The following is a 14,831-nucleotide window of genomic DNA, read 5'->3' as shown; positions in this document are numbered from 1 at the left end:
TCTCTCGTTATTCATTGGACCGCAACACTGAGACCATGTCTTCATACTCTAGGGTCTCCTTACCGTAGAGCAACGTCATCACCAATGGATCATAGGAAGGGGGCAGCGAGCATAACAGTAGCAACGACTTATCTTCCTCCTCCATCTTCACCCATATGTTGAGCAACTCATTGCACATCCGATCGAATTTCTGAATGTGACCCAAGACATCACTTTCCTGCATCCGAAGGCTGTACAATCTCTTCTTCAACATCAACTTGTTGTACATATTTTTTTTTATAAACATGATATGCAACTTCGACCACAAACCTCTCGGGGTCCTCTCTTCTAACACCGAATAAAACGTCGCATCCACCAAATATCCTCTAATCACGAAACAAGCCTTCTTCTCCAAGGACATCCACTAACTATCCGACGTTCCTTCAGACTTCTCCTCCAACATCAGATCCAAATCTACTTGAACTAGGAGATCTTCTATCCAAACTTTCCACATGAAAAAGTTTTCTTTCCCATCAAACTTCTCGAAATTAACCTTCATGTTGCTTCCCATGGCTGGATCCAAACCAGAACACAATAAAAACTTCAAGAAATTTGAGAAATATCCTAATAGAATCCTTATTGAAATTTCAGTTTTTGAAGATCTTCAACTTCTGGCTTCTCCTTCTCCTTCCATGCAACAAGGGCTCTAATACCAATTGTTATGACACGATCCCAGGCATGTGGAGATCCTCCTACACCAACCAACTGATGAAACATGTTGGAAGAGGCAGGAAACAAATTGGAGAACAAAAGCATGCAGCTGCTGGAACTTGTTGGTGACTAGAAGTCTTCAAACTTCTCCCAACTTCCTAAAACCTTCCTTGCCATCAAATCAAAAACACCACTTGCTGGAACCTTGATGAAGACCTGGAACAAGATTGGGACAGCAACTTAAAGGAGGAAACAAAGGGGGCCGGCAACAAAGGCTTGGCGCTAGGATTCCTATGGGCGCTAGGAATCCTAGGCGCTATCTACTTCCTTCCCCTCTTAGGAGATGGCAGCTAGGTCTTTCGATTTTCCCTGATAGGGAACAACAACCAGAGAGAAAGAGAGAGAGGAAGAGAGAGAATATTTAGGGAGAAAGTGATTTCTATTTCTTGATTCAAAATCAAATCCTAAATACAAAAGTATTTATACAAGATCAATGTGACCCAATCATAAAACTTCCTTGGCTAACTTGATGTGAGATTGTGTTAACCCAAACCCATATATACCCATGATTTGATCCAATCTCACCTACCTAGGATTCAAACCAAGCCCAATACAAGTCAGATCCTTAAGGCTCAAGTCTCCTGAATCTCAAGACCCGAAAAGCAGACAGTTTTTCACCTTAGGGCCCAAACTAGCCCTAAAACCCCGATGACTACCTCATGGACTTTGGACCTTAACCTTAGCCTTGATCTCCTGAGCTTTGGAAGCACCACATGAGGCCCCACATTTGGTTATCTGAATTTCCTAAGAAGTTATTTTACCTTGTTCATGCTGATGCTAGTGGCTGCATGATTGCTCAAATGTGGAAGTTTTCCTCCTACCAGAAAAAGGCTGCACGTCTTGAATACTTTTCCAAGCCATCATTGAATAGATTAAACACTTCGTCTCTTGCTAAAATTTCAATGCTATGCTATTTTCCCTTCTTGATAAAAATCTTAGCTACCATATGGTTGGTCCATCCTTACCAGCTCAAGCACTACACTAACTCTTGGTTGAATTCACCATGAGGGGGAGGTGAGGAAAAGAGGTGTGCTTTTAAGAGTCAGCGGTACCAAGCAATATGTTTATTTGTTCATTGACTTTATTCCCATGCAAAGGCCCTTATATAGATCACAATATGCACAGGCCACATGTAAGTTGTACATAGGCATTCTTCGGCATGGATCTTACTTGTCAATTGTTGTGGTTATATAGATAGTACTCAAGTGAAGTCATATTATTCACCAAACTATATAACAGAGACAATTTTCATGTTCCTCCAACTTGAGATAAATTAATTTTATTGTTAAAGAGAAATATGTTGTTTTTAACATGCATAACCATGGGTAAATCCATAGTGCACCCTTTTTCTATAACTAATTGCAGTTTAAGCTTTAAGAAAAGGTTGCCAAAAGAAAAATCATGACACCTGTTGTTAGCATGAATCCCCACAGCTACAATTCACTATAAGCCCTTTTCAACTAAAGAATAGTAGTTTAACATCTACTGGAAGCTTGTTACTAGTGACATCTCAGTAAAACCAATCAGATTCTTATAGAATTACATTTGGGGGATAATGTTGAAACTAGTTTTGACATTTGATTAACAGAAATAAATAAATTATGAAATTAAATATTATTGGACCACTAATTAGTTTCAAATAACCCAACGGTGCAAATAACATGATTTATTAGTTCAAAAGAAGTGGCCCACAAACCTTCTGTGCTTTTACATGTAAAGTCTGGTCGACTTGACCCACCCCAGCTGCAAAAAAAAAAAAATCATGTGTAAATGGTCACCACGAGAATGTATCCTAAAAGCACAAAATGTCCCAAATATGGTAATAAGTATCAAAACATCAGACTAAGCAAAGATATAACCAAAAAGTTAAGAACTTAAAAAACAATTTAATCAAAATGTCAAAGAAATGGAGAAAAATCTATTGGAGAGGAAAAGCAAATGGAGAGATGATTCAATAAGAAATCCAAAATAACTTCCAGGAGAGCAAGCTAAATGATGACTTGGAATTTCAGAAAAGGCACCCAAAGTCCAAAGATAAATTTGGAGAACTATTTAATAGATACATGTGATGCATTTTGAAATCAGGGTATAGAAAATCATAGAGGAAGGATATGAAGGAAAACATGACAAGGAAGCAAACAAGGATGGATGGATACAAAGGAAGGAAAAAGGAGGAGAGTAATCAGATCCTACTTTGTGATCTGGACTGGATCTGAATATTAAAATATGCAGAATAATACGAGAACAGAGAGAGAGAGAGACAAGGTGAAGAACAATAGAGAGAGAAGTGGGGTGAGAGAGGAAGATAAGTATAATCACACTTTCCTTGATGAAATTCATCAAAATGCAGAGTTGATTCTTGTTCCCTCACTCATTTACCCTAGCTTAGCAAACCTTAAAAAGTAACTCAGATAACCCTGTCTCACCTTTTGCACAATACCTAACAATCATCTAAAACTAAAACATCCTTCTAATCTAAATCCTTGTTAGATAAATGCTTCTCTCGTCTTGTGAGGACCATCATGAGCAGGCCTTGATTGGGGATTGGTCAAGCTGGATGCATCCAGTGACATAGCAAGGAGAAGGGGGGATCATCTCCACCGAGTGAATAGGAATCACCTTATTATGGCATGGTGTCAAGACGGGTGCCCGGTTGCAACACCACGCTATCGAGAGCACCTATCTACAGCCTCATCTCCTTGGGATGCTGTTACCTAACACTAAGGTGACTGGAAGGAGGGCAAGGCTGCCGCCTCCCCCTCTACTTTTTCCTCCTCTCTCCCGTTTGGGCCACTAAAAAGCCTTCTATCCCCTTCCTTCAACATCCTCCTATCGCGACCTTGCCATTGCCATCACCCCCTTCCCTCAGCCAGAGAATGTGATTGGTTGCCACATGCTGGACCCCCCCTCCTATTCTTGCTTCCTTGTCGCTTGGCAGCTTTTGCTACTACCAATACCATCCACCTTACCAATGAGCCTTGCCACCTCCCCTTGTCTCTCTATGACAGTAGCCACCAAGGCTGCCATCACTTCCCCCTTCATTGTTTCTCCAGTATCCTGCATTAGACCCGACGACTAAAAACACTACATGTCATCAAAGACCACAGCCACCCTGCTTGTGAGCTCCATACCCCTTCACCTTCCTCCTCACTTCCTCTCTCTCTCCCTCTCTCCTCTTGGGCATACAAGTTCGAGGCCCCTATTTTCTCTTTCTTTTTCTCATTCTCTCCTCTCCCTTCACTCTTTATCTCTCTCTCTATTCTTTCTATCTTTCTCTTTCTATCTCCTCTCTCTATTCTCTTTCCATGATTTGGATTGAACATAGCCTACACTCTCTCACCTTATGTTCAACAATCAAATGTCATTCTCCACCTTAACCTTAATCCAATCTTCAACCAAAATTCCTAACCCTTAGGACCAGGATCGCCACCCTGGACCCATGACCAAAGTCCCTAATCCTCTCTTTCAACTAGGATTATCCTCCTAATTAGGATGGATTTAATCATGTACAAGTGGATAGTAATCCAAATCCAGAAGGGTCTCTCTTTGACCCACCAGTTAAGGTAACTTCTAGACCTTAATCCAATCTTCAACCAAAATCCCTAACCCTTAGGACCAGGATCGCCACCCTGGACCCATAACCAAAGTCCCTAGTCCTCTCTTTCAACCAGGATTATCCTCCTAATTAGGATGGATTTGATCATGTACAGGTGGATAGTAATCCAAATCCAGAAGGGTCTCTCTTTGACCCACCAGTTAAGGTAACTTCTAGACCTTTATTTCTTTAATTTAACTACTATGATTGGGCTGTACAAACTGTAGGATTAGATTTAGGGTTAAGGTTGAAAAATCAGATTTGAAAAATTAGAAAAATTAAAAAATAATAATTAATTATTTAAATTAGTAAAGTTGATTTCTAAATTTTATTATGTCGGATATTAATTGTAGGTTAACCGAATGCATTAGGTGGATCTACGAACCAAATTATGATATTAAATTGGTTGCACTGCCAATAGAGGTAACAATCCCTAAACATGACCACCTGCATGATTATGGATATTTTGGACATACATATATCATATGCTAATGATAAAGATAAATAATTTGTATGGATCCCTTTCCATCATCACCAGTATGATGGTGGATATGTTATATATATTGGTATGTGTATCATGTGTAGATGATTTTGATGTTGCTTGGATCATGATATAACTTATTTTAACTTTGTATGAGATATATTAATTTACTCCTAATTATAGTAATCATGTTAGGTGTCAATAATTTAAAGAAAATCATAAGTTTGGCATAATTGTACGATGGGATATGGACTGGTCAATCATTCATGAAATCTGGTGTACATGGTGTTAGCCTTGGACTATGGGCCAGTATTGTATCTGGCTTGCCATAGCCTAGAGCATGGTTGTGGCTAGTCGAATGCCGAAAAATCAATTCAAGATAATAAATTATGCTTAACAATAATAGTGACTTACAAGTAAATTAGATTTTGCATAACTATAAGATCAAGTAAGAAAGGGGCATCTGCACTAGCTGACCACACATGAAACATGGTATATAAGGTGTGTGAACTATGGATAAAGGTGCCATATCGTGGATTTCAGTCATGAGAAGTAGGGAGGACAACTGATCGGGTATGGTCGAGTTGGCCCATGCCCATTCCCATCTCGTAAGTGAAAAACCCCATACCCATACCCACCCTGTAACCATCTCTGCTCGGGTCGGGTCAAATAGAGATACGGACCGGATCGAATTGGGTAGACAAGAGGGGTTGGTCAGATCAGGTACATGGAAATAATATAAAATCATTATAATTTTGCAAAGAGGATATATATTAAGTTATATTGGATTGAATTCGGATCAGAACATACCATTATCCGTACCCTATCCGAACTACTTCAGATATTTTTTCTAGAACCCATACCCATCCCAGGTTCCAATCGGATTGGATAAAACCCACCCCATTAGGGTCAGATCAGATCGAGTCAAGTACCTAGCAAGTCGGGTAAAATTGCCACCCCTAATAAGAGAAAGCATGGTGTGTTTTTGGCGTACCACAGACTAGAGCATGGTCATAACTAGTCAAATATTGAAAGGATAACGTTGTTAGATCGATGTGTTAATCAAATAAGGAGATAGAATCTAACTGAAATTACTATTCAATGGAACTGCTGACCTGGTGATATATGGAATGTATAACAAAGCAGCTATTTCAGTGATATGTCATATACATTGGATGCTGCTTTAATCGTAGTATATGATATGCTTATTGGCATTGATTTTGGTTTACATGTGAAATATATAAAACCATCAGTGATCAAATAAATATTTAATTACTAAACTGTTAGCATATGAATTTTATACTTGCCACATTTTAATGTTACCTTAGCAGTTATACATATTTGCTAAAATTATTTTCTCATTCATGGTGGTGTGCATGCGTGGAGGGTTCTTATTGAGTTTTTAGCTCATATTATTATTTGATCTCTTTTCAAAGCCTACAGGATGCCTAGCTTAGCGTGGTCGATTCAAAATTTTAGAGAAAGTATGTATTAGATTTTGTATCTGTATCAGATATATCTAAACCAAACTTTGCCATAGCAATCAGTACTATACCATACTAGGCATATTGGTACTTTAGAGAAAGTGTGTCAGATTTTGTATCTAATATCAGATATATCTAAACCAAACTTTGCCATAGCAGTCAATACTATACCATACTAGGTATATCATATCAATACCAAATTATTACACAGTCTTATACCATACTGACACTCAGTATACCTCACCATATTACACTATATCGCATACTGACACTGTAATAAGATGGTATCAGTATGGAATTTGGTACCGAGATAGCAGATCTTGATCTAGAGCCTATATTTTCGACATTTATTTATGAAATATCAAATTATCTTAATTTTGATATATCATTATTAGATAATAAGTTCAAATCTTTAGACCTTGAATATTCTCTAAGGTTATAGCCTAGGGAATATGCGGCCACATCACATGCCAGGCCCGAGAGGTGGGTTTGGGGCATGACATGCTTCTTTCATGGCTATCTTCTAGTTCGTGCAAGGAAGTGGTCATTACCTATCCAATTTTGTTTTACATGGGGTTATATCCTTGAAAGATAGAAGATACACTCCAATAATAAAATCTCTTCCCAAGGGTTATTATGGCATATCCTTGCATCAAGTTGAAAATTTTGGTGCTTGTGGAATCTAAACGCAATCAATTAGGATGAGTTACATAAAATTGTATACTCTTCCTAGATGCTTTCTTCAGCAATTTTTATGTTTACAAGTAAAAGCACTGGTATGGTGATGAAGCCAGTAGACATCAAGTTCAAGTAGAACATTGATATGCAGAGGTGCCTCCCAAAACAAATTTAGGGGAGAGAATGGCACTGTGCTATTAAAAAGATGAATGGATAAAAGAGATAAAAAAATCCCTAATATATTAGTTTCCTTTGATTATAATGGTCGCAAGATGGAAACAAGTAGAATTTTGTATTCAACAAATTTATACAAAGATAGCCAAGTATATGAAAGCACAGAGAACTTGTTTGTTGCAGCAAAACATCTCATTTGATTTAGTGATATGGTAATGGTATTTAGTGTCAAAGATCTAAACTATTTTCAAAGCCATAAAAAGTTCCAGTACAAAGTTGGCAGACTAAGGATCTGCTTGTTTCAGTTTAACTACAAGAAACAATGGAAGTGAGTTCCTTGGGATGAATCCCTAGGAATGAAGATCCATTTTCAAGGTTTTCAAACAGTAGAAATTTTCTGTTTCAACTTACACTTCAATAATTTGTTTTGCATTTTCTTTATTGGAGAGGTTGCCTGTACTATATAGGAAACTAAGGAAAGCATGATGGTTTTTATGCCATAAAGTGACTTCTGATTGGGAGGTCATTATTTTTTTCTTCCAAATAATATATTATATGGAAGTTATGGAAGTTAGTGAGATACATACGATGGCAGATTAATGGTTTAATGAACTCTTGAAAGTTGCTTCTTTCATGACTTCCCTGATTTTCAATTTCATCTACAAGGAAACAAACAGACCCTGAGGAAAGAAAGAAAGAGTTTCTCTTGAAGATAAAATCCGGGACTTTGTTTCCAGCTCCTAAATTAGAAGATGACTGGGTAAAAGGTTAGTGAAACTAGCATCTCTAAGTATAAACACTTGAGATTTCAAGGTGTCTTGACTAGTTTAAGGAGAAGAAGTACTGAAGTCTAGAAGTGCTCTCAACATCAATGGAAAGCACTGCAATATAGCAATTATAAAATTTAATCTTCCCGAAACAGATAAAGACGACCTTATTTTGTTAAATTTGTTTATCATGAAAGTTGCAACAAGGTGATAAATAGAATCTGTGTTCAAGAAATTTAAACAAGGGAATCCAAGTATATGAACTCAGAGCATTAATGTGTTATAGTAGAATATCCCAATTTCATTGGATGATGTTATGACAAGTTGACAAAAATAATGTTAGGATTTGACGCCTCAAGATTCAGCCCACATTGAGCCCACAGCGAGGTTCGCGGCGAAAAACGGAGTCCAACGAGACCAAGATCACCCGAAACGGAGCTCGGATGGACATACAAGCTTTTGAAGTTGGCACGAGATCCGAGACGGCGAAGGACCACCGGCGGTGGGCAGCAGCGGTGCGGCCGCAAGGGGCGGCCCAGCCGGGCGCGCGGCCTAGGCGGGCGCGCGGCCCAACCGGGCGTGCGGCCCAGCCCCGCACGGGCGCGGGCCGGCCAAGGCCCAGGCGGCCTGCTAGCCCTGTTCTCCGGTCCACCGTGGACCGGGCGGTCCACAGGTGGGTCTGTGGACCGCGTATGCATTTCCCACGCGTTTCACGTGGTCCACGGTACTATTTCATGGACCGGAGCGCGATCGGAGGGCCCAGAGACGTCCCGGTCTTGATCCGACGGTCCAAGAGGTTATCTGGCTTTGTTTAGGATTCCTAATCCATCTCTAATCAAGTTTTAAGCCCTTTAAATAGGGCTGATCGTTAACAGAGAGGGTTGGTGGATCGATTTTTTGCGCCGTACGAGCCGTACGGAACCCGAGAGAAGAGAGAGGCGAAAGCGCTGAGAGATAAGGAGCAGGAGGCTCCTGGACAGCGGTTGTCAGGCACTTCAGGGTTCAGGGGATCTTCCAAGAGAGAGAGAGCTTTTGTGAGAGAAACTTCTAGTGAGAGAGAATTGGGTGTACAAGGGTTGAGGGTGAGGTCTCCTCTTGTAAAATTTCTTTTTCATAGTGAAGTTTGCATGCCCCGTGGAGGCGAGCCCTTTCGTGGCTGATCCACGTATTTTGATTGTTTTTCTTTTTGTTTTGTTTCTTCTTTCTTCCTGCTGCATCGCGTGGTACTGAAAAGGTCTTGGAAGGTGGTGTCCAGGCCAGACATCCACCCAACAAGTGATATCAGAGCAAGACGGTACAAGGACGCAGATTGCAGTGGTGGTGAGCAAGACTGAAGATGGAGAAGACAGAAACAATCAAGATGGAGATCAACAAGTTCGATGGTAAGAGCAATTTCTCCTTGTGGCAGGCAAGGGTGAAGGACGTGCTCATTCAACAGGGATTGATCGATGCTCTCTTGTACGATGAGAAGCCGACCACCATGGAGGTGCGGGATTGAAAACGGCTACAGATGCAGGCGGTGAGTACCATCCGCATGTACCTGGCAGATGAGGTGGTGATCTATGTGCTGAGCGAGACTTTCCCGACGGTGCTGTGGTCGAAGCTCGAGGAGTTGTACATGACGAAGTCTCTCACCAACATACTTTTTCTCTGGAGGCAGTTTTACCAACTGCGGATGACTGAGGGACAGAGCGTGCAGAAGCATCTAAGCCACTTCCAGAAGATCCTCACCGACCTCCTCAGCGTTGACGAGAATGTTGAGGAGAAGACCACGGCACTGGTTTTGCTAGCATCGCTTCCCCCTTCGTACGAGTCCTTGGTGACTGCTCTTCTAGTGGAGAAGAGCACTATCAAGATGGACGAGGTCACCGCGGCGATACTCCAGAACGAGGTTCTCAGGAGGGAGAACCCAGCTTCAAACTCAGGTGGCGGTAGCTCAGCTTTAGTGGCTTCTGGAGGAGCAGGAAGCGGTAGACGGAGCGACAGGAAATCGCAACGAGGGCGGTCCAAGTCCAGGAGGGACTTGAGCAAAATCAGGTGTTACCGGTGTGAGGAGTTGGGACATCTAGCTAGAGATTGCCCTCAACTCAAAAATCGGACGGTGGCTGCTGTAGCGACGGCCGGCAGCGATTCAGATGGAGATGTCCTGAAGATATCTGACGAGGTATCTACTTCTTCCCAGCAGTGGATATTAGATTCTGCATGCCCCTATCATGTATGTTGCAGAGAGGAGCAGTTTGACTCCCTGGAGAACAATGAGGGCACTGTATATCTGCCGGATGGATCGAGCTGTGCGATCAGAGGCATTAGGACGGTCAGCTGGAGGACACATGACGGTGCAGTGAGGTGATTGGGGGAGGTCCGATACATACCCGATTTCAGGTGAAATCTTATCTCACTTAGCAGACTGGATTCAAGAGACTACAAGATGGTAGCTGGTGGAGGAATTCTGAGGGTGTTACGCGGCGATAGGATTGTGCTGGAAGGGAAGAAGGGGAGCAGAGGACATTATTACCTGGCGGGGAGCCCAGTGCGAGGTGGAGCTTCGGGAGCCAGGTGGAGCCCAAAGCGAGGTAGAGCTCTAAGAGGCGGATCGGGCACGAGACAGGAGACTCAGGAGGACGAGAGGCAATGTCGCAAGGTGAGATTCCTATTGCCGCAGGATGATGCCCCGAGCAGGTCTCAGGTCAGGAGAAGCACAGCATACGACGGAGATGGGATCGAGCAGCCTGGCTCGACTCCCATGTTTGCCCATCCATGATCAGCAGGCGATTGCCCCAGGACATGGGGGCGAGGAGATCCAGAAGCTCTCGGAGTTTGGAGGAGGCCGAATATCGAGTCGAGGTGGAGATTGTTAGGATTTGACGTCTGAAGATTCAGCCCACATTGAGCTGACAGCGAGGTTCGCGGCAAAAAATGGAGTCCAACGAGACCAAGATCACCCGAAACGGAGTCGGATGGAGGAGATACGAGCTTTTGAAGTCGGCACGAGACCCGAGATGGCAGAGGACCGTCGGCGACCGGTGGCGGGCAGCAGCGGCGCGGCCGCAGGCGGCGGCGCGCAAGATGCGCGACCCAGGCACGTGGGACGCGCGACCCAGGCGGGCTGGCGGCCCAGCCGAGCACGCGGCCCAAGCGGGCGCACGGCCCAGCCGGGCGCGCGGCCCAGCCCCGTGCAGGCCCGCGCGCAGGCGCGGCCCAGGCCCAGGCGGCCTGCTGGCCCTATTCTCCAGTCCACCGTGGATCGGGCAGTCCACAGGTGGGTCTGTGGACCGCGTATGCGTTTCTCACGCATTTCACATGGTCCACGGCACTATTCCGTGGACCGGAGCGCGATCGGAGGGCCCAGAGACGTCCCGATCTTGATCCAACGGTCCAGGGGGTTATCTGGCTTTGTTTAGGACTCCTAATCCATCTCTAATCAAGTTTTAAGCCCTTTAAATAGGGCTGATCGTTAACAGAGAGGGTTAGTGGATCGATTTTTCATGCCGTACGAGCCATACGGAACCCGAGAGAAGAGAGAGGCGGAAGCGTTGAGAGATAAGGAGCAGGAGGCTCCTGGACAGCAGTCGCCAGGCACTTCAAGGGTTCAGGGGGTTTTCCAAGAGAGAGCTTTTGTGAGGGAAACTTCTAGTGAGAGAGAATTAGGTGTACAAGGATTGAGGGTGAGGTCTCCTCTTATAAAATTTCTTTTTCATAGTGAAGTTTGCATGCCCCGTGGAGGCGAGTCCTTTCGTGGCTGATCCACGTATTTTGATTGTTTTTCTTTTTGTTTTGTTTCTTCTTTCTTCCTGCTGCATCGTGTGGTACTGAAAAGATCTTGGAAGGTGGTGTCTAGGCCAGACATCCACCCAACAAATAAGAAGTGTCAAAGGCCTTAAAAATCCTTTCAAAGCCATAGAAAAGTTATACGAGAAAGTTGGTCAAAATGAGAGAGAAGCTTCCTTTGGAGAAAGGCTAGGACTTAATTTGATCACCTGAGTTCAAAAGACAATCGAGCGAAATCTTGGTTGAAGTCATAGATTAAGATGCCGGTGCCAATACTCATGCTAGTCACTGGCTCACATGGAACACTCAGCATGCCCAGCATGTATTAAGCATAGCTGCAAGCTCATACGTGGCATGCAGCTGTTCATTCTACTGCTTGTGCCTTGTTCTGGTTCAAAAATTGCACTTGAAATTATGGTTAAAGTAGCATCTTTTAAGTATAGAAGATACCTTGGACTAGAACTACAATAATGGAGCCACCGAGGAACCATGTTTTTTGGAAACTATTTAAGGAAAATAAAGATACAAGGTAGCTCGAGAAATGCTAGCAACGATGGTGGCTTTTCAAAGGGTGGCCTACATTTCAAGCTTGAAGATTTTTTTTTCCTTTACTTGGTGTGGTGTCTAGTTATATTCCAAACAAGGTTTGAAAGATGGCAGTTGAAAGACCAAGGTTATTAGATATTTTCAGATGCATCCAATAGGCTATTTATTGTTTGGAACAAGTCTTTTCCTAGCCCTCGATGTACCATGACCACAAAAACCTTATATTGGTTGAACTCTTAATCAAATGAAGAATTAAGAAAAGAGAAAAATAAATATTCATAGAAGTTGCTGCTAAGAGAGGTCATTAAATATTTTTGGATGCATTAGATATGCTGTTTATTATTTGGAATAGATATATTCCAGGCATAGCCATGATCATGATGACAAATATAAATATTTACAGGTTAAAACTCTTAATTAAATGAAGATCAAAGAGGATAAAAATGAATATTCAGAGAATTTGCTGCTAAAAGAGGTCTCAAGTACTGGCCTAGCTTACCCGAGTTGATCAATGGCAATAACTCGAAAACGACTAGCAAGGGCATCAAAGTTCCGAAAGAAGAAACCTTGAGAAGCACCATATCCATGAACCATGACAAGTGTCGGCGAGTTATCCGGGCTGTCAAATGTCACTGTATTGATAAACCTGGGCTTATCACTGGAAGACCTGAACCATCTAACCTTTGACCCAGGTGGCCCAGAACCAATATTTACTTGCTCTTGGACATATCCATTTCTGAAATACAAAAAGAACTCCTAGAAATAATAATTTGAGCTTTGAAATACACAAACAGCACAAGAAATCCATACCCTACATATTAAAATATTTAGTTTTAAACTTATTATTTGAGTAATTAAAACTTGCAAATACATGCTTACCATGACATAATTAAGTATCTAAGAGCATAGAAACCAGAGACCCTAATAGATCTTGCTTATATATTCCAAAAACTACTGTTTAAAATCTCACAGACTGGGTAAGAAACAGAAAAAAAGGTCTCTTTTTCATATAACAAAAGCTTTTAAATACAAGCACAAATTCAAAATTGATCAATTAGCACCCAGACCTAAGAGCAACAAATTAAACCATTAAATACGAATTTAATAGAAATGACATTTGTACAGATGATGATAATCATAATGATGGTAATATGAACCAAAAAGGGCTTATGGTACCCCAGTTTCTTAAGGTATCGGATAGGCAATATTATTGGAGTTTTTGGGGGTCACCGTACAAAATATATCTCTATTTCAATGTACATGCGCATATAGATGCAGAACCCCATACAGACAGACACAAGTCTTTTCCCTTTATACTTTCATGCAAATTAGATATTTCCTAGGCAGATATTTGGAGATATGAGAGGAAAATACTGGTTCTCATTGCAAGGTTTCTTCGTACACAATCTTCAACAATGGAGTTTTAGCATTAACCAATTCTCAACCATCCCCTGCATGCGAAGAATTTGTTGAAGGAATACTTGCTTCTTTAGGCCCCTTATAGTATGAGAATTTTGAAGATGAACTTAAAAGAATTGATAATAACAACCAATTTAGAGTGTCAAACTTTTTTGAGCGGTTGTCCAATTGAGTTTGTGATTATACGAAACAACCCTCGAGAATTTCTTATAAGGAACTTCACTCAAACATGTGCCATGAGGTGATGTATAAACCTCTCCAATTGAGTTTGTGATTATACAAAACAACCCTCGAGAATTTCTCATAAGGAACTTCACTCAAACATGTGCCATGAGGTGATGTATAAACCTCATAAACATATGATCTGTGCAACCATGTCCATTGCTTGATTGTAAGGGAAATAGTATGAAGAGTATGGTTGGCACTTACAGAAGGGGCACAACACATTATAGATAATATGGAGTGTTCAACAAGGACACACTTGACAACCCAGCCTTTAACATGCTTCCTACCTGGCCAAGACAAAAAAAGCTTTGGATATTGTTGCAAAACAGAAGATATAGCTCGCCCTTCATACGAAAAATCAATTGGACATGAATCATGATACAAAACCATCATATATCTGTAGTGTGGCAGCACCTGATAGCTCATAAAGTAAGCGGTCGTAATTGAAAGCTTATGATGTGTACTTGTACTTAACAGCTCAACAATCTCCTCTTCTTCATCAATCAGGCTTGCTTGTCAGTAAAGAAACAGAGATGGATTTTCCATTCAAATTCAATAAGTATTGCATTTCCTTTTCTCTTCATCAATCAGGCTTGCTTTGATGATGGCAGCGTGGAAGAATGCACTTTTTCTCACTTCCCTCACTCAAATGGATGTTGATCAGTTTTCCTTAGGGCCAACATGCCACTCAAAAACTCTCGGAAGGCAATTGGAATAGGACTCACGGGTCATGGACTTAACAAAGACATTATCCACATAATCCTCCATGCAATCATGCATGAGGTCATGGAAGATAGTGACCATTGCCCGTTGATAGGTTGCCCCAGCATTCTTAAAGCTGAAAGGCATAAACTTATAACAGGAAAGTTCCCATTCTATGCAGAACATAGTCTTATGCTGATCCTCCAGTCTGTACAAGGAGCAGAATGGGTGGGAAATGTACC

The 14,831-nt window shown here is 41.8% G+C and overlaps 1 protein-coding gene across 4 annotated transcripts in view; it reads right to left on the bottom strand.

The window, feature by feature from the left end:
* Positions 1–14,831, bottom strand: part of LOC105035332 (probable 1-acylglycerol-3-phosphate O-acyltransferase) — a 76,841-nt gene that overhangs the window by 17,004 nt on the left and 45,006 nt on the right. For 3 of the 4 annotated variants that reach the window (XM_010910869.3, XM_010910870.3, XM_073246713.1), the window contains exons 2-3: positions 12,743–12,979; positions 2,447–2,493 (exon numbers count right to left, since the gene is read on the bottom strand). In XM_010910869.3, the coding sequence (XP_010909171.1) occupies positions 2,447–2,493; positions 12,743–12,979 (284 nt within the window). The remainder of the gene's footprint in view (positions 1–2,446; positions 2,494–12,742; positions 12,980–14,831) is intronic. The other variant, XM_019847304.3, reaches the window with a different exon arrangement.

This window comes from Elaeis guineensis, chromosome 12 (assembly GCF_000442705.2).
Source record: "Elaeis guineensis isolate ETL-2024a chromosome 12, EG11, whole genome shotgun sequence".
Lineage (NCBI taxonomy): Eukaryota > Viridiplantae > Streptophyta > Magnoliopsida > Arecales > Arecaceae > Elaeis > Elaeis guineensis.
The sequence above is the reverse complement of the archived record's forward strand: the minus strand, read 5'-3'. Positions and strand labels throughout refer to the sequence as shown.